The sequence below is a fragment of the Eptatretus burgeri genome, chromosome 15 (assembly GCF_056783735.1).
Source record: "Eptatretus burgeri isolate ZD-2024b chromosome 15, Ebu_testis_v1, whole genome shotgun sequence".
NCBI classification, from domain to species: Eukaryota; Metazoa; Chordata; class Myxini; order Myxiniformes; family Myxinidae; genus Eptatretus; species Eptatretus burgeri.
The window spans coordinates 21,701,397-21,721,812 of record NC_140975.1 but is presented as its reverse complement, the minus strand read 5'-3'; the positions used below and the strand labels follow the sequence as shown (position 1 = coordinate 21,721,812).

Here is a 20,416-nt window from a genome sequence, read left to right as displayed (position 1 = left end):
ATTTCCAGAGAGGGAAAACAAGGCCCCCCATTCCAGTCAGTTGGGATGATGCCTGTGTTCTAGGCAGAGCAAAAAACTGCATGCAACGACACGAGTGCAGCATTTCTACCAGCATTGAGAAGTTCAGAATGGATGCCACAGATCCCTGGAGCTTTACCCCATTTCAACCGGTTCACTGCAGCCTGTGTTTCCACAAGCGAAGGTGGACCACAGTTGATTGGAGGGTCAGCAACAGGGATTGTAACACCCCTGACGTCCAACTCGACAGCTGGTGGATCAGCCTGGTACAACCGCACAAAGTAACCGGCCGAGCGGGCCTTCACTTTGGACTCCTCTGTCAAGAGCCTACCACTCTCTGCTCCAACTGCAGTACACCGAGGGATGGGCTTGGATAAACGCAATGCACGAATTCCCCTGTAAGCAGGACGAGAATCACTTGACCACAGGTGATGCTCTACCCCCTAACAGCTTCCTCGCACATAGGCCTCCTTGTCCACCCTCAGTGCACGTACAGTTTTATGCCTCAGCTCTCTGAACAGCTCAGCTCTGCCATTCAGCCTGGCCCTGCGACTCTGGTCAATGGTATCCAGTGTCCCTTGAGAGACAAAATTCTTCTTTGCCCTCCGGTGAGTTCCAAGACATCCACCGGCAACATCAAGGACGGTGGTCTTGAAGGCACTCCACAACTCTTCAGGACCGCCCAAAGCACCCAGACTCCTCAAATTTCCACTCAAACCATTCGCAAACTCCTCAGCTACCCTCTCATCCTTGAGCTTGCCAACATCGAGCCTCGGCTGGGATGGTACCATTCTCCTGGATTTAAGGTGCAACTTCAGAGTTGCTGCAATAAGCCGGTGTCAGTGTTGAGGAACTGAGCACACCGGTAGACCCTGCAGTTCTGGATCATCCTCCAGCGACCATCAACGAGGACATGGTCAATCTCCTTTGCCACACCGCCAGCGTTGAGCTTGTGGGTACTGAAACCATGAACCAGCCACCCTAAGTCCATGACTTTTTGCAAAGGCAAGGAACTTAGTGCTATTCTGGTTCATAGTTCCTGACCCATGGGGACCAACACATGTCTCATAACCATCCCTATCAGTTCCAGTCAGTCGATGCATTAAACTCCCCCAAGACTAGAAGTGTATCTCGTCTGGGGCACTGATCAACCACAGACTCGAGCGTGGCGCAGAATGCATCCTTCAAGGTGAGATCACTCGCCTCAGTCAGAGCATAAACAGAGACCAGGGAAATGACACCGAAGGAGTGATGAATCCATTGTCTCATAATACGCTCGTTGACCGGTGTTACCTCAATTATCATTGGAGTCAGCTTATTGGACACAGCTACAGCAACTCCTTGGGAATGGTAACCATCAGAGCGACCAGACCAATAGTAGGTGTAACCACCCACCATGATCTCGCCACAATCCTGTCTCCAAACCTCAGAGAGAGCTGCAATACCGATGTCCAAATGCTTGAGCTCATATGATAACAGAGAAAGGTGATCATCCTCTCTTCGGGAAAGGACATTCCAGGCACCCACCCGAAGGGACCGCCTCAGTTTAACCCAAGGATACTGCTGTCTGGTGGACGACACCTCAGTGCCACTCCGACACACTCTCCTGCAATCTGACCCGGGAATGTTACCCCATGGTTTCCCTCCTATCATCAAAGATTTGGGGTCCCGAAGGCTTTGCCCCAATTCAGTCATCCGGTGAGCTTCCCTGCGAAGGGAAGCTGCACAGGAGGTTCTCCCACGGAGTGGGTTTTCAGATTTCTTTGCGTTTTTGTGTTTTGCGGAATGAAGGGTTTTACGGTGGCTGGAGTGCAAATCCTGCCACCAACCTCCTAATAAGAAGTAACTCAACTGCAGGAGGACGTCCGCAGACACAGTTGGGCACTAGATATGGATGGCCATTGACTCACACGTTGCTCCTCCACCCTTTGATAGGTTTTGTTTTTAATCCTGCTGGGTGTCCATATCCAAACACCCTCCTCACCAAAAAACCTGGTGGGGGATACGGTTTAGTCACCGACAACCCGACCATGGAACAGGTTAGTACAGGTTTACATGATACCTGTAGCAAGTCACAGATCTAATCTGGCCTGACCTGACTGAACTGAATCTGGCCTGACCTGACTCGTAGATTACTGCCTTGTAAGCATGGTTTATGTGCAATGCTTTGACCACTCTGTGGTCTTCATCCCTGATAGGCAGCTTTACTATGTGGTGGTGCCTTCCATTTTTGAATACAGATCCACCAGCATCTGGTGCAAGGTTGCGCAACACTGTAGATGCACGGACCCACCTGGAAGACGAGATCGACATCGGTGCAATACTTGTACTCATACAGGCATGCCATATCTTGAGCTAGTGAGGAGGCCTTGGACCGAGCAAGGCAAGCCTGTAATGCGACCTCCTTCAGAGCTGCTGCAGCCTCGTACTCTTCCACCAAGGCTGCCACCTGATGAAGAAATTAAAACTTTATGGCATGAAATAGACAGCTATTTTGGTCATTATACCATTTTCTTGTTTTTAAGTTTGTCTGAGCATGTGAGAAGCACAGCCTTTTGATAGGTAGCATTTTACTGCCATCTCCAAATTGCCACTGAGTCATTAAAGATTCAACCACACAATGTGGACTGGCATGCCTGTGGGTCAAGGCCAAACCTTGCAAGGCAGGCAGGACAACCTCTGTGAAGGTCAATGTTGAGACGGCTTGGTTATATTAGTAATGCAAAAGCCAAATCATAATTCTCCTGAAACTGCCTTGGTCCCCCAAAAGCTTGGAATCTCAATCCTTCAAACTGCTGCCTAAGATGCACCAACAACCTCGAGGATTCCTGTTGTTCTCACCTCTAAAGCCATTACCATACCCAAAAATTACACGGCCTGTCCTGAATATCACCTGGATCAGGAGCAACAGTCACTCAAACCCCCCGAAGACCTCCTTAGATCCCGAACTTTTTAATGCCGTGAACAAATTTTGGTACATCACAGGTGATGAAGGTCGTGGTGGAGTGTCATTGAAATTGTGTGTGTAGTTCGGAGAAGAGAGGAAATACCTATTTTGTGTGGGTCAACCCTCTCCCCCCCCATCCCCGTAGACCACCTTGACGAGTGCAGCTTTTTATGCAGACGATAAACTTTGGTACAGCACAGGTGATGAAGGCTGTTGTCAAGTTTCATCAAAATCATGTGTGTCGTTTCCGAGAAGAGAACAAATACCTAATTTAGGGGGTCAACCCCCCTCCCCCCCATCCCCGTAGACCACCTTGATGAGTGCAAATGTTTATGAGACGATACACTTTGGTACGTCATAGGTGAAGAAGGTTGTTGTCAAATTTCAAAGTCGTGCATGTTGTTTCGGAGAAGAAAGCAAATACCTACTTTGGGGGGACAAAACCCTCCCGTAGATCCCTTTAATGAGTGCAGATTTTGATGCAGTCCATAAACTTTGGTACGTCATGGGTGATGAAGGTTGCGGTCAAGTTTCATCAAAATTGTGTGTAGTTTCGGAGAAGAGAGCAAACCCCTGTATACCCCCCCCCCTAATGAGCGCAGATTTTGATGCAGTCGATACACATTGGTACATTATGGATGATGAATGTTGTCATAGTTTCATTGAAATCATGTGTGTAATTTTGGAGAAGAGAGGAAATACCTAATTTTTGGGGGGGAGGGAGGTCAAACACCTCACCCCCCCCCTGCTCCCCCCCCCTCCCGCACCTTCGTTCGGCACAGATATGAAGCCTGTGTCCAAGTTTCATCAAAATTGTGTGTTTGGTTCAAGCGATAATGACTGAAATGTTTACGGACTGACTCACTCACTCACCTACAGACACTGCTTGATCGCATCAGCTCACCTGACTAAAGTCCAGGTGAGATAAAAACGTATTCACTACTTTAGAGCAGCAACTACCTGAAATCCCAGTTGGATAATATTCAGTCAAGACGATTTCAAAGTTTCCTCCCAGTAAACAATTTCATGTGTGGTTAAAAGTTGACCTGGATGAAAAGCAGGATAAATGTACGTGCATTAGACCAGTGCTACTCAAAGTGGTGGTACGCGGACCGGTGCCGGTACGCGAGTCATCGACTACCGGTCCACGGCGAGTTTCCAGTTTCACATTATCATAATATATAACATGTAATGTATAAAATAAAAATGTATAAAATCATGAAAAATAATATATTTAAGCCGACAAATTCAAAATACGAGAGAAGTCTATATTTATATAATACAAAATATATATTTAAAAATGTGTCAACTTTTATTATATTCATTATCTTTTCATATTTTTCCGGTATAAATTAATATTACTACGCAGGGTTTATTCTAACGTGCAGTTGTACCCCTTTTGTGCAATTGTAGATTCAAAATGTGCAGTTGCAAATCCAGATTTGTGCAGTTGTCAATTTGTTCTTTGTTTGAATTTGCATGGCTTGGGTGTCATAAACTAGGAAGGAACCACAATAGATGTCACTGATAGTCTGATAGCTGACCAAAACTCTTTTTTTTTATTAACCTTACAATATAATGCAATCATACATATTACATAAATCATAATATATGACATAGACTACCACATTTCACATTACAAATTATATCTTAAACAGTGAGGATTATCAAACGTATTTACAGTAGATGTGAAACCACAAGTGGTTGCTCATAGTCATACAAAGAACAAAATCATAAACCTGAGCCTGAGGTTGACTCTGACTAACATTAGAACCAAGTTTCAGGTAAGTCCAACTCGCTGGCTGTCTTTGGCATGAGTAAGATTAAACAAAATCGGTAGAACTTAATGAAAATGAACATTTGAACCTGTCCAAGTAAGCAAAACTGTAAGAAGTTAGAATTTCTTGACCTTCTTCTTAGGTGGTACCTCCACCTCGTCAGGCTCATCATCCTCTACTTTGAGTTCTGCTTCTGTGAAAACTCCCTTGAAGTGAACTTGAAACTTTGCTTTGTGATGGCTTTGGTTTCTGCGTGCCTTTGATGACAGCCAAATCATAACCGCCTCCCTTGGATCAAATGCTTCTAATGGTGGCATGTTGTAATGTATGTACAAATACAGATTTTCTGTCTCCACTGACATTCTTGATGTTTCACATGTTTTCAGAGCATTGCTGCTACTTATAAAACGCTCAACATCTGCTGAATGAGGCTTGGCAGCCACAACTCTGCTTAATGCCTTCACCAGATTTGGAAACAGTTCTTTCGACACCAGATACTTGACCAGCTTGTTGAGAGTTAAGTCTTTTCCTTGTCCAGAAGACACAAGATCTTGATATTCCATACCGAGTTCCTCAAGGTCCAAATCTGGACATATCAGCTGATGAACAGCCTTGATGTCAGCATTTTGCAGCTTCAAGAAGGGCACTAGTACCTCCATCATGTGCTTGTCAATGTCACTGTCAAACGCCGTCATGCTCGGCTGCTTCGCAGCCTCCATTTTTTCCCGCCCCTGCCTCGCATCAGAGTTTGTTCAAACCATATTTTCTCGGATCATAAACAAATAATAATATGGCACAAATATGGTACCGGTCCCTGGCACATTGGAAAAAAAAACTGCCGGTCCACCACATCAGATAGTTTGAGAAGCACTGCATTAGACCACATCAAATATGAATTAGAGAGTGTTCAAATATATTTTTCAATTCTAAAAAAAAAAAAAATTAGTTTAAAGATCACTTCAGAAAAAATCCATGTTTCGCACTATTTTATACACCGCCCTTTATGCACCACCACCATGTTTAACATGTCCAAGTAGTGCAAAACTGGAGGTTCTTGGAAGTGCAAAGAAGGCAATTTGTGTTCCAGTGTTCAAATACAGTACATGTGATTCAATTCAAATAAAATAAAGATTGTAAAAGTCGGATAAATAAATTAATGTTGAGTTTTATCGGCAGTGACATAGTGTCTTTTACATCACTGTATTTAACACAGCATATTAGTACTTCATGCCTGTTCTTTGTGTCCTTTATGACCTCCCTAAAAGCAGTTCGTTTCCTGTTTGAAACAATTTTCAATTTTGTTTGATTGCCAGGCAGGCAGACAGAGTAAAAAAATTCTCACTCATCTCTGTGCATGTACGATCGGGATGAATTCAGATCCAAGAGTACTGTTGCACCCCGCTATTTGCGGATTCGCCATTCGAGGAGACCAAGACTGGTCTCCTATATCTACCTGGGAAATTGGAAATCAGCCAACACCACAGAATTACATTTTAAAAAGGTGCAAACATGGATCGCCTCAACTACAGCCCAATTATCTAACTTACAATAATCACCAGGTCATGGAAACCATCATCACAGTTGATATGAAATCATTCCTTTTCTCCAATGGACTCATAGCCCAGGAGTAATAGGTTTAAACCTGGAAAAAATTTATAACAAGCTGAAACTTTCAGGAAATGTTCAGAAAACTGTCAGGAATAACATACTAAAAGTCCCCAATAATCTCCCTTGGGCTTTTGAGAAATTCAAGATGGCGTCCAAGATGGCCGCCGGCTTGAGATTTTCTCATATTTCAGGCTTTTAAAACATCATAAAAATGCAAATAATGAGTCTAAATATATGTTTTTTGGGGCAGGGAATTCAATTTCAACAATATTTGAAGATTTAATGAAATCCTTATGCAGTTATACATAGGTCTAAACCAATTACTCCTGGGCTATGAACAATTTTCACCATATCTGTGGTAATACTATAGAAACCTTAAAAAATAGAGTAAAATAAGAATATTCATGTATTGTATTAAATACATTAACAAAAAACAATTAACAAAACAATTACAAATGTTAAAACTTGTGAAACATATTTACAACATGACACATATTCACCCTCAGTCATCCTCATCATCAGTTTCTGGAGAAACAGGAGTTGATTCTTCAGTTTCTCCCTTAGCATCCAGCAAGGATGGCATTGGTGCTGCATTGTTGCAGGTTTGACCAGTGCACTTTGTACACAGGGCAAAGCAGTGCACCCCCATCTTCCTGCAGCCACATGACACTCCACAGCCATCTGCTCTGCAGCCACAAGAGATCATGTTGAGCAGAGTGTCTGGAATAATGGGACGGTCAGTGTCAACTGGAGTCAGGATGTCCTCCAGTTTCCATCCCCATGCTGTTGGCTGCAAGGGCCTCCCCATCCATTCCTGAATAGTGAGATATGTTCTGAAGGAATGTTGCTTGGCTGCAGCACTTGTTGGAGGCAAAGGTGCCAACTGGAACATTGAGGAAAGTGACGTTCTGCTGATTGCCTTGTTGTAGGCGATGTAGCGGAACACGTCCAGTGATGCACAACTGGATGCACCATAGAGCTTCAAGGGGAAGCTTTCACCTGCTTCTTGTACTTGCTGATGAGTGCTCTCTTCATTGATGAATGTGTTGAGTAGGTCATACTCCTTATTGTTATGCACCAGATTGAATGCCTTGCGCTTCCCTTGGCGAAACAGAGCAGACACGGTGTCGCATCCAGTTATGGCAAGCAGCACCATCAGATATTTACTTGTGTCACCAATGCTTGCTTGAATGTCGTGAACTCTGTAGAGTGTTGTGGGGTTCTTGCAGCATAGCATGTACAGGTCCATGTTTGTGGTTGTTAGAGTCACCAGCATTTCCAGCAGGTCAGTGTCAGTTCCGACAACAACCACCGGTTTGCCAGGCGCTGCCAAAGACAGAGCAGTTGACACAATCAAGGCATCTGCATCAGCTTGCGCCTGCTTCACCTGGATGCCTGCTTGATTCAGGAAGCCACTGAGCATCTCTATGAGACGCTCCTTGTTGTGGTTATTTGCCAGAAATACTGCCTGAGTAGTAGTGGTTTGCATGTTCTGGTCAAATAGGATGTCACCGGATGTTGACCTCTTTGCCCTGCGTAGTTGCTCTGCTGCCTTGGTGGAGACGGTTCTGTAGCCATCGAACACAGTAGTAGTGCCAACCCCATAGTGCTTTAGGATGTAGGCAATGTAGCACTGGCACACACCTCCATAGGTAGATGGCTGTGGCCAGACTACTGACTACAACAGATAGCCTCCATCTATGACAAACTGACAGTTGTTTGGAATGTTGGGTTGTACAGGGGCAAATGACTTGAGGAGAGTACCTAGGGCACTCTTGGTTGGTTTCCACATGACACCATCATGAAACAGGGATGAAGGTTGAGGAGCCAGCTCATATGACATGAACTGCTTCATGTCAGAACTTGTCTTCTGGACACAAGTGATCCTGTTGAAGAAGAGAGTGGGATTCACCTCTGTGTTTTGCCCCGACGTTGATGCTGTTCTTATCTCCCATAGTCTTGACTTTGTCACTGCGATGCAGGGTGATCTCTGTGAACTGCTTCCCTGTTATTTTCGATGCTGCAGCTTGACCAATCTGCACGGCATTGTCACAGTTGACAGATGTGTCAGCTACGACACCAGTGGAAATAGACACTAGATGTGCCTGCAGCCACTGGAGGAAGACATCATAGTCTTTCTTGTCTGTAGCCTGAGTGGATGAACGAAGATCTTTGTGTTGTTCAGAGGTAGCAGTGTGAACACCAGTGAACATCTCCAAACATCGCACAAAGGAAACACAGTGAGGCAGAGCGTGCACCCATTTGGTTAAGGTGCTGTCTGTTATCCCTCTACCATGTGTCATCCCTCCACTGGTTTTCAACATCCTCATCAGGAACTGCTCGATTATCTGGTCGGAGAAGTTGCCAGACCTGAACTCATTAGCTTGGCGGATGGTGAAATACCCCTTTGCAGAGAACAACGTGTACTCCTCAGGTGGCATGACTTGTGCAATGGAGTTTATCTGCTGCAAGTACAGTCTGCCAGACTTGGCATACGGCAGATGACCTGCTGCATGAAAATGCGGGATCATCTCCTGCACACAGTGAAGATGAAGCTGTAGCTGCCAGTCCTCTCGGCTCTGATGAAGTTGAGCATGAGCAACACCTGGTGGATGTACTGCACCCATAACTTCCCCGTTCTGCTCTGTATGGCAGCTTGATCAAGGTGGTGAGTGAGAAACTGTTGAAACTCTTGCAGACTTTTATCTTCATCTATCTCAGCAGCATCTTCATCTTGGTCCACTGTGTCCTGGTACAGACTGACCAGATGTTCCTTGTTAGTCTGGCTCTCCCAGTCTGACTTGTCTAGCATTACATAGATGAGGGCCAGCAAGGTCAGAATGTGGGCACGCACTGCTTGAAAGAAGGCATGACCTGGAGCATATGCACCACTGAACCTTTGGCATACACTCGTTCCCACAGGTTTTCCAACCCATTCCCTGTCATGATCTTCCCAATGCTGCCTAGGTAGGACATCAGCAGGTGGAAGCCACCAAGTCGCACCACCACTTTGTCCAAGTCTCTGGAGGCAGCAACAATTTCAGAGGCCTTTTCATACAGAGGCTGATCAAATGTTACTGGGCAGATCTTGAGGTTGTGCTTGTCACTTTGTGTCTGTGCAAAGCACAGTGCAGTGTAGATAGTGCTGGGGTTGCTTGGTTCCAGATTGATGAATGGGAGAGTCTCAATTCTGGAGGTTTGGAACTCATCACTTTTCAGAACAGTTTTCATGAAGCCACTCCAAGGCAGACACGGTGTTAAGTTCAACATGTACCCAAGCATCCAAATGGAATCAAGAGCTGATGCTTGCAGTCTGTGAGTGTCGGAGATCTGCAGAGGCTCTACTGTAACTGACTGCAAAGCAGAAACTGCAGGTTTGCTGTATGTCTTGATGGGTATGTGCCCAAAAGTGCCAACTGCTTCAGCTGGGGGTAGTTGCATAATGCGCTTGACAGGAGACTTTTCTACTGTTCCGGGTGGTGTTACACAAGCTATGCCACCCATGGCATGGAAAGTGTTGTGCCCAGTTAGTGTAGCAACATTGAAATCTGCATTATCAAATACACACTGGGTGAAACCATTGAGGCCATAGGAGGGCTCATCAGCGGATATGAGGCTGTTTTCAAATCGCTGGACCTCCTTGTAGTCATCTGCAAAACTGATGCTACCGAGGATGTCTATCAGCTCGCGAGAGGCATACTTGCGATGTATGTACACTGCTATGGCAAGTAGCACTGGTGAAATGAAAGACCTTGGTCTGAAGGCAGAAATGACAGAATGGGCAATGGCAGTGCATCGCCAACTCACTACAGCAGAATTTTTGCCCTTTGGGTCCAACAATTTGTGCAAGAAGAGCTTCAGAGACTCAGGAATCATAGAGGAACCATTTTCAGTTTCTTCCAAGATTGGATATTCACCGAGATCATACACTGACAAACGAATCTCATCCCAAATAATTGAAGCTGCCATTTCAATTATTCTTTCATTTTCACAAGCTTTGTCAGCTGTTTGATCTGCCACCCACCTCTCACGAAGTATCCGGTGAGCAGATTCACGGACACCGACGATGCTGGATTTTCCAGGGAGGCTTGTTGTAATGATATCATCTTTGTATCGCTCTTTCAGTTTCTGTTTGAAGTACTTGAGAGAATAGCCTTCCTCACCATTCAAGAATATTTCCATGTGCTCCATGAGGTCAGAAACTGCATATTGACATTCGTCATTGTCATCTATATATGCACATAGCTCATTGAAAGCTGAAATCCTTTGAACATCAACTGGTTTGCCAACAGGTTTCAACTTTTGTGGGTTAGAAAGAAATTCCTGGGCACAGGCACGATGGTATTTTGCCTCTGCGGCAACCAAATCAATGTTTGCTTCTATTCTTTTGGGAACCGCCTCTCCCCACTCATCACCCCTCTCTGCTGCCCTTTTCAACACATTGTTCTTGAACTCTATTGTCTCTACATTGCTTGTTAACTTTCTGCGTTTGGTTTCAAGTCTGCTGCTAGTAATCAGTACTTCAGAGCAGAAAAGGCAGTGTGTAGTGATGTCAAACAAAGGAGTTCTGGACCACAGGGTGGGTTGTTCAAATTCCTCATCTGCCGCCGATTTCTCAGACTTTCTCGTCTCAGATCTGATGGATGATTCCCGGATGTAGGCTTTTCTGCAGGCAATGTGAAGTGTCAGTGACTCCTGTATCTGTAGAAGTTCATGAAGACCATCCTGTCTCTCAAGGCTTGCGGCTACTAGAGTTGTCATTCCTTTGGGTCCAACTTGCACAAAATCCTTGATGCATAAGTCCTTACAAATGATGCACGACTCCATCTCCTGCTCTGAAAAGAAAACATTGTATTGTGCATGTCGGCCATATTAAATATGTAACAAGTTGATTTTATCTTAAAAAATAGCCATAGTAATTGATTCTTTGTAACTTAAAATCTATGTTTTGACCCATTATTTTTAATTCTATGATGATTTCAGCTTGAAATATGAGAAAAATCTCAAGCCGGCGGCCATCTTGGACGCCATCTTGAATTTCTCAAAAGCCCCAAGGGGCATTCTTGGGGACTTTTAGTATGTTATTCCTGACAGCTTACAGAACATATCCTGAAAGTTTCAGCTTGTTATAAATTTGTTCTGGGTTTGACTCAAATTTGACTTAATACTCCTGGACTATCATCTCACATCACCAATTCGGATTCAGAACAGGTCATTTCACCTTGGACATGCTGCTCCTACTCTCCCAACAATGAAAGGAGGCCCTCTATATCAGACATGAGATCAGGGCCGTCTCTCTGGACATATCTTGAGCTTTTGATAAAGTCTGGCATCCCCCCTTGCTCTCCAAAACTATCTACCTATGGAATCCACGGCCAACTCCACTCCACTCTTGGATTACTGACTTCCTCCCCTCTCGTAGTCAGCATGTGGTTCCCAACAGAACCCTTTCATCTCCACTCCATGTCAAGGCTGAAGTACCACAAGGCAGTGTTCTAAGCACCATATTATTCCTAATCTTCATCAATGCTCTCAAAGATTCTCTGGAAAATCCTCATCTCTTTGCTAATGGCTCCAGGATCTGCCGTAACCTCTCTCATCCTTCTGAGAGACAGGCAGCAGCTTCTTCCCTCTCCTCAGAGCTTGACAAAATCACAAACTGGTCAAACACAATTTTGCTTAAGCATACAAAAGCAGTTTGAGCAGTTTGAGCAATAAGAAGAGTAAAGTTTGAGCAGTAAGAAGTTTGAGCAGTAAACATGTTTCCATGTTGTCCACCCTTTGCATTTTCCCTTTCCCTCGTAGTTACCTGCATCCCTTGTTTGTCTGTCGACAACGACTTACTCCCTCCATCCTGCTATTGTTGTTTCCCCTTTCTCCTGCTGTTCCCTTTGTTCTGTGTAACAGATTTTCAACAAACCTCCACAATGTTGAAAGAGTGTATATGTATGTATATATATATATATATATATATATATATATATATATATATATATATATATATATATATATATATATATATATATATATATATATATATTCTTTAAACAACGCCCCAACATTCGCTGACCTCGACATTCGCGGAATTTTTCAGGAACATATCCAAAGTGAATAGCAGGGTCTGACAGCACTGTAAAACGGCAGGTTTGTTTTCCGATTCATGCTCTGAGATTTGTGTTCAAAATATAACATTCAATTGAAATAAGTTGTTCCTCGATCATAAACTGATAAGATGGATGGACAGACACGAAACAATTGCTTATAACCCCGCTTTTCACTTCGTGTGCACGCGTTGCTACCCATGATGCACTTTAAGAAACGCAATAAATAATTATTTGCTTTCCCTTTGGCAACACTGCTCAGAGGCATTGCACAGGAGGAACCTCTTGGCCAGTCTTTCTCCAATATTTACAAGCCATGTTGGGATTGCTCTGACCTGTGTTAATTGGAATATCCAATTCCGCAGCCACTGCAATCATTCCTCATATAACCTATCTGCTAACTTGTCACCACAATCGATCCTTTGGAAAGCTTTTGTGAGCACAAGCCAATGAGGACGCCTCACGCGTGGTCAGGGAGCATACGTTAACCCTTGCACCATGGAGCCACACATCATGTGGGGTCAGAGGGTGCTCTAAGGAACTTTACTCCCTCGAAGAACCCCTAATTTGTCTACTCGAGATGCACATAGTACTATCAACAATTCAAAATGAGCTATCAATGAGTAACCTCTATCCCAGGTGGGCGAGACACCGATTCGCACCTCACACCCTTTCCTCTAAGCTTACACCGCATACACTGCACCTTTCCTGACATCGCACCGACACACCACTACATTTTCTGCTTTCCCTTCCCTCTACCTTGGGATCAACACAGGCCCACCTGCTTGTGGGGGGTGAGTGAGAGGTCACACCCAAGCCGCAAACTGCTTTTGTATGCTAACTCTTCATCTCTACTTTTCCTGGATGATTGTGGCACACTTGTCTTGTGTTGTTGTGTAAATAAGACTGTGTAAGGGGATCTTTTAAGTGGTAAGGATTAATTGCTGCTCTTGTATATCTTTGCCTGCCTGAAAATACATGCTTAATACTTCATAAACTGCTTCAATCCTGCCCAATTGAGTTTTCCTTCATTGGTTTGGCATTACATGTAGTGGGGCAACTTAGCTCAATATAGCATAACAATTGTGCATTTTGTGAGGAAAGCACCAAATTTGGCACACAAGTAGCCTAACATATTATGAACAGATATGGATATTGGGCCATCTCAAATTCAGCCGCTGATGGCTGTGGCAGCCATTTTCCACTGCCATCAAAATTTTGAGATGGCCCAATATCCATATCTGTTCATAATATGATAGGCTACTAGTGTGCCAAATTTGGTGCTTTCCTCACAAAATGCAAAACTGTTATGCTAATTTGCCCCACTAATGTATGTAATAAAGACAGAAAGTTTTACCCAAGCATTTTCGCTCCATTAGTTTAGCCAGTGCCCCACCTATGGTTTCGCTCGCCCGTACAACAATAAGTTAGACGAGGTAGGATGTTGAGAGGGTGGTTCCCCAGTTTAGATAACGAGCTCACTCGGTAAGGCAATGCGATGCTTGGAGCAAAGACCCTGCTTGAGCTAGTTGTCCCAACCAGCGTCCGCAGTTGCCTATCAACCCGTCGGGCCGTGGAGTTATTTGTGGCTTGCGGCTTCAGGGTAAGTGGTCGAGTAACAGATCAGAGCAACCCCCTCGTGAACCCTGCACCCACCCCGAAACCTGTAACAACACAAAATTTTTTTAAAGGAAAAATAAAAATAAACCAATGTCACCCGCAGGGTGACCCGTATCTTGCCAAAAGGTGACCACGTGTGACTTCTTTAAGGTCACACTGAGGTGAACAGAGCTGCTATCCACCAGGAGCGACTCCTTGAGGAATATCTGCCTACGAGAGATTCCGATGAGAATCGTTCTACAGAGTAACCATGAAAAATATGTTTGCCTCATAACGTCACCAAATGACATCATAACGTCTCAAGCTTGACATATCTAGAAAGCACTCATCGAGGTGTTCAATTTGAGGTACTACACGATATGGTTCCTAAAACTTGAAAATTTGACTTTGGGGTCAAATATGTTTGACCTCAGGCACTAACCATGAAGGTCAAAGCCAATCGCCACCAAAAACTATTCAGCTGAACGCCAGACCATATACTACATTCCCATAAAGTTTGGAGATGATTCGATTAAAATTACTCAAAAATAAGGGTTTCGTCGACTCCCCTGATTTGCAACAAAGTGACCTTGACCTTTGACCTTGACCTTCAAAATTTTATGCGCTGAAAGGGACCTCTATAGGCCTCTATTATGCGAAGTTACAAAAATTTCCAATGATAACTGTGCTCTGCAGAGTGATTTATACGTGATTACAGACAAAAAAAAACATATGAAGGTCAAGGCCAATCGCCATCAAAAATTAATCAGCTGAGCGCCAGACCATGAATTATATTCCCATGAAGTTTGAAGACGAACCGATCAAAATTACTCAAAAAATAAGGGTTTCATCGACTCCCCTGATTTGCAACAGTGACCTTGACCTTCAAAATTTTGTGCGCTGAAAGGGACCTCTATAGGCCTCTGATATGCGAAGTTACAAAAATTTCCAATGATAACTGTGCTCTGCAGAATTTTTTATACGTGATTACAGACAAAAAAAAACAAACAAAAAAAAAAAAAACATGCAAGCTGACTAACATATCTTGCAAAAACTTCGTTTTGGCAAGATAAAAAAATCTTCTTATTATTCTCCTCCGCCCCTTACCCCAACAATTTAAACCACTTTAAACAACAGTTGCTTCTGCCGCCATTTTTGATCGCATGACGCACGTGTTTCGCTCCTTTTCTGTCTGTCGTTTTCGGCCTCCTTTCTGGACTTGCACCCCCTGTCCTCTTTGTGGTTTGTGCCCCACCCCCCTTGTTTCTGCAGGGCACACGCAGTCCACCAGCAACCCCCTTCTCGTGAAACTCCCAAAATCCAGTCACTACTCACCTCCACCGTTTCGTTGTTATGGTTTTTTCCCGCCTGTGGAACCAACTTCCACATTCTCTTCAATCTCATTATTCTCTCCAGGTCTTCAAAACAGCTGTTCACGACTATCTCAGATCATCCCCCATCCAAAACCATGATCTTTTCTTGATGTTACAACCCCCCCCTCCAACCCCAATAAAATTTTGCTTCTGTATCCATCTTATACACCTCCTGCATTTTCTTATCCAACCCATGCATTCCATCCCCTACCCCTCATCCTCACATCCTTTGTTGCCAACTCCGTTTATTTTGTCCTTTGGCCCTTCCCCTTCTCTTTCTCTTGCTCCTTTTTAGCATCCAGATCGGTTCTGTGTTCTAGTTCTTCCATGAGCCTTCACTCTGTATACAAAAAAAAGATAGACTTTTGTTCCACCAACTGCACAAAGGGATCACAACAATCGACAACATGACCTTCTTGGGTGTGCGTTTAAAATCTTCTCGTACATTGAAACCTCCTTCCTCAAAGCAATCAAGAATGTTGAAATGTTTTTCTCACACACAACCATCAAACTCATCTTTACACTCCATACTGAATGTGTGAAAGACCGAAACCAGCTCCTTGGCAACAGGTAAAAGCGATTACTCAATCAATTCTGATCTTACAGTTTGGGGTGACAATGAAGGTCATTTAAGGAGAGCGTTTAACGTTCCCATCTGAATCCATCGCTCATTACATTGGGATCCCAAGTTCAAATCCCAAATCTTTCCCTAAATGCGATATGTATGTGTATGTAGATGTGGAAGCTCTTCCATGAGCCATTGGATCACTGTTAATTTAATATAATGGGGTAAGATACGGCAACTACGGTGACAGAACATAAAATAATGAAACTCTACTCAAGTCACGGCAAACAGACAGCAGAAAACAGCACTCTGATGATGCAAATATCACGTTTGGACGGGTTAATCGAACGAGGCAGTACAGTGCCAAAAACAAATAAATTTAAAAAAGAATCGCGGGTGGCCATGACATTCCGATAGTGTAGTCTGTAGAGTGATACGTTAGCATGCGTTTCAAAAGCTGCAAAATGCAGGGATTAACAATCGTCAGGTTTGTTGCAACCAAATATCTCTCAAGTTGGTAAGACCAAGGGAAAATTGATTGACTACAAGCAAACGAGAGCTTTGAGAATTATATTCTTCTGAAACCGACCGAGTCTGAAAAAAGGGGGAGAAAACAAGGACAAAGACCAATCGTGGGAAGACGTACGATTTGGATCCAGTGCTTCTGCAACTTGGCTGAGCATTCAGATCAAGACTCTTCGTTACCTACTGTCTTTTTTTAAAAAACATTAATGGCTACAAAAAGGCTATGGTCGTCATTTGTCCAAAATAAATAATTGTGTTCCGAACTTTGATCTCACAATTGGTTAAAGCCGTTCCACCAGCATGGACGTCAGCATCGTGATGCAGTGTCCGGACTTGGTTCACGGTCGCAATTAAATTTTAACAGGAATGGAGGAAAAATGATCGTGGTTGTATATTTATTTTTGAAATAGAAATGCAGCAAGAGGGGGTTTACACCGAACTGAGGCCAAAAATAAAATAAGTGTTTTTTATTTTTATTTTTTAAGATCACAGAAAGAGAGCATTTAACTCAATAAGAAATTAGAAGGGTTCAGCACAATCCTGATGCCGACGGTCGTCCCGCTTGTTTTAAGGGGGCATTTTGGCATGAAAGCTTTCCTTCAAACACCTAATAAGCATGTTGCGTTGCCTCCCGTGGTTCATTTTTCAACCGAAATCCCTCGATCCAACGGACACCACCACCGCCAAGCCCTCCCACTCTTGCTTCGTCCAAAGATTCTTACCAAGGCACTCCACTGCTGGAATGTCTGAGCCAACCTACCCACAGCTTATTTTCAACATGCACCGGTGGGGCAATGCAACTGCTGCTCAAGCCTACGGACCTCTGGTGGGTGAGCGGCCGAGCACGTGTCGCGTTGCATGGAGAATAAATGGCGCAAGCCAGGGTGATGGGAACGGCTCCTGGGTTTAGTTTTCACGGTACTTAGCCACGACTGTGGCCTCATGCCATTGCTATCATTGAGGCACGCATCTCTCCCATTCCAGGTAACCGTAATTATGGCCTGCCCATTAAGCAGCAAAAGAAAGGCGAGGCATTAACGCCAGCAGGGTGGTTCATGTACTTCGAATGACCTCCCTCCATCTGCGAAGAATATTTTAAATTGCATTTGGTCTACAAAATAGAGCAGTCTCAGACAAATGAGTTGTCAAAATTCTGTTATTGGCACGAGATGAAAGTGCTTGTCCCCATGCAACAGCACGGAGAGAAGCAATCGGTGCGCACGTATTTTAAGTGAGTTCTGTTACAAAAGGGCAGAGTGTGCATTACATCAATAACTTGTAGAACACATGTGGGGCAATTGGAATGAGAAGAGCAGAGGGAACCAGCAAGATGAACTGAAAAAGGGAATGCAAAGCGGACAATCATAAAATAAACCATCCTTTACGGAATGCCTTTGGTCTTGGCACATGATGAGCAGACAAGGGAAGACCTCAGCAAACAGAGAAAAGGAGAACAATGGTGAAGTTTGGGGGGAGGAGGAAAGGAAAAGTGGGAAAAGGGGAGTAAGGTCTCTTCAGCACTTACAATCCATACTGTACGAGGGTGGATCGGGATAATCCATAGTGTATGAGGGGATAGAAGGATAATCCAGAGTGTATGAGGGGATAGAGGGATAATCCAGAGTATATGAGGGGAGAGATGGATAATCCAGAGAGTATGAGGGATAGAAGGATAATCCATAGTGTATGAGGAGATAGAGGGATAATCCATAGTGTATGAGGAAGATAGAGGGATAATTATCCATAGTGTATGAGGAGATAGAGGGATAATCCATAGTGTATGAGGAGATAGAGGGATAATCCATAGTGTATGAGGAAGATAGAGGGATAATCTAGAGTGTATGAGGGGATATAAGGATAATCCATAGTGTATGAGGGGATAGAGGGACAATCCATAGTGTATGAGGAAATAGAGGGATAATCCATAGTGTATGAGGGGATACAAGGACAATCCATAGTGTCTGAGGAGATAGAGGGATAATCCATAGTGTATGAGGGGATAGAGGGATAATCCATAGTGTATGAGGGGATACAAGGACAATCCATAGTGTATGAGGGGATATAAGGACAATCCATAGTGTATGAGGAGATAGAGGGACAATCCATAGTGTATGAGGGGATAGAGGGACAATCCATAGTGTATGAGTGATAGAGGGACATTTCATAGTGTATGAGGGGATACAAGGACAATCCATAGTGTATGAGGGGATACAAGGACAATCCATAGTGTATGAGGGGAAAGAGGGACAATCCATAGTGTTTGAGGGGATACAAGGACAATCCATAGTGCATGAGGGGATAGAGGGACAATCCATAGTGTATGAGGAGATAGAGGGACAATCCATAGTGTATGAGGGGATACAAAGACAATCCATAGTGTATGAGGGGATATAAGGACAATCCATAGTGTATGAGGAGATAGAGGGATAATCCATAGTGTATGAGGAGATAGAGGGATAATCCATAGTGTATGAGGAGTTAGAGGGATAATCCATAGTGTATGAGTGATATAGAGACATTAAATAGTGCATGAGTGATAGAGGGACATTTCATAGTGTGTGAGGCGATAGAGGGATAATCCATAGTATATGAGGGGACAGACGAACAATCCATTGTGTATGAAGGGACAGAGGGACAATCCATAGAATACGAGTGGATTGAGGGATAATGCATTGTATATGAAGGGACAGAGAGACAATCCATACTGTACGAGGGGAAAGAGGGATAATCTATACGATACGAGGAAACAGAGGGACAATCCATACTGTACGAGGGGATAGAGGGATAATCTATACAAGGGGACAGAGGGACAATCCATACTGTAAGAGGGCATCGAGGGACAATCCAAACTGTACGAAGGGATAGAGGGACAATCCATTCTGTATGAGGAAATAGACGGACAATCCCACAAGCCTGCAACACAGATTACCACGCAATGTGAAATGGTATCGTGAATTTGAAAAGTTCACATTGACCAACGATTTTAACCTGATGTTCTCGTCGTCAATCCAAATTGGTTGCCAAAAGGATTAAGGCAAATGAAGACAATAGCAAACACGTTTGAAGTACCTTGACAGCTTAGGAAGGAAAAATTTTTTCAAATAAAATCAAACAACAAAGATAAAAAAACCTGTGATAAAAGAAAAATCGACAAAAGAAAGGAAGGATAAAAATTAACAATACTGAATCACTATTCCGTGACAAATATTGTAATGAATGGGCCAAATGAGCCACACCCAGGGGGCCATGTGATTATTACTTTCATTCAAAAATAAAATAGCTGGGTTTAAATCCAGCTCAGAAGCAACATTTTAAGGATTTGGATTTGAACATTCTGGAAAACAAGGGAATTATTTATTTTTCTCTTTTTAATGGCCATATTCTCACCACCTCGTGCCATGTCTTTCACGAACCGGTTGGTCTGACCTGGCATTCAACTAAGTATGTCAGGGCAGGAATTTGTAATTTGTTGAGAGTCCCAGTGATAGCTCACCTCCTCTTTGTGGAGGAAATCATGCGATCTTTAACGTCCACCAACTAATGCCGGCAGATGAGATTCCCGGTTTAACGTCCATCTAAATCGGCCTGCCCTGCCTGGTTCAGGACATATTATGGTTGACTCTTAAATTTCCTCAGGGCAACCTTGGGTGTCCACTAAAATGCTACCTATGAGAAAAAAAAAGGGTAAAGGCACCCCACAACAACCTTACCAGATATGAAAGGCAAATCAAAACCACCAAATGCCATTAAAAATAATTCCACTCCCGGATAGGAAGTCAGGAGGGTGAACGGATGTACACGCTGGGAGCAGATTGCACGTCATACGAATGAACCAAAGTTGTTTGGTATCAGTCAGCTAAAACCAGATTATGAGATTATCTTTGTGCAAATGTTTTCAATGG

At 43.7% G+C, this 20,416-nt stretch overlaps 2 protein-coding genes across 8 annotated transcripts in view; both read right to left on the bottom strand.

Moving 5' to 3' along the window:
• The window catches only part of LOC147011708 (BTB/POZ domain-containing protein 7-like), a 192,284-nt gene that overhangs the window by 101,029 nt on the left and 70,839 nt on the right, over window positions 1–20,416 (bottom strand). For 6 of the 7 annotated variants that reach the window (XM_085857689.1, XM_085857687.1, XM_085857685.1 and 3 more), the window contains one exon: window positions 2,312–2,467. The exons of the other annotated variant lie outside the window; for it this stretch is intronic. In XM_085857689.1, the coding sequence (XP_085713815.1) occupies window positions 2,312–2,467 (156 nt within the window). The remainder of the gene's footprint in view (window positions 1–2,311; window positions 2,468–20,416) is intronic. 7 annotated transcript variants of the gene reach the window in all.
• On the bottom strand, window positions 8,208–11,316 carry LOC147011709 (uncharacterized). Its single transcript, XM_085857341.1, is given in 3 exon segments — window positions 8,208–8,908; window positions 8,911–9,228; window positions 9,231–11,316. Coding segments are annotated over 3 exon segments (2,967 nt in total). The 5' UTR covers window positions 11,179–11,316.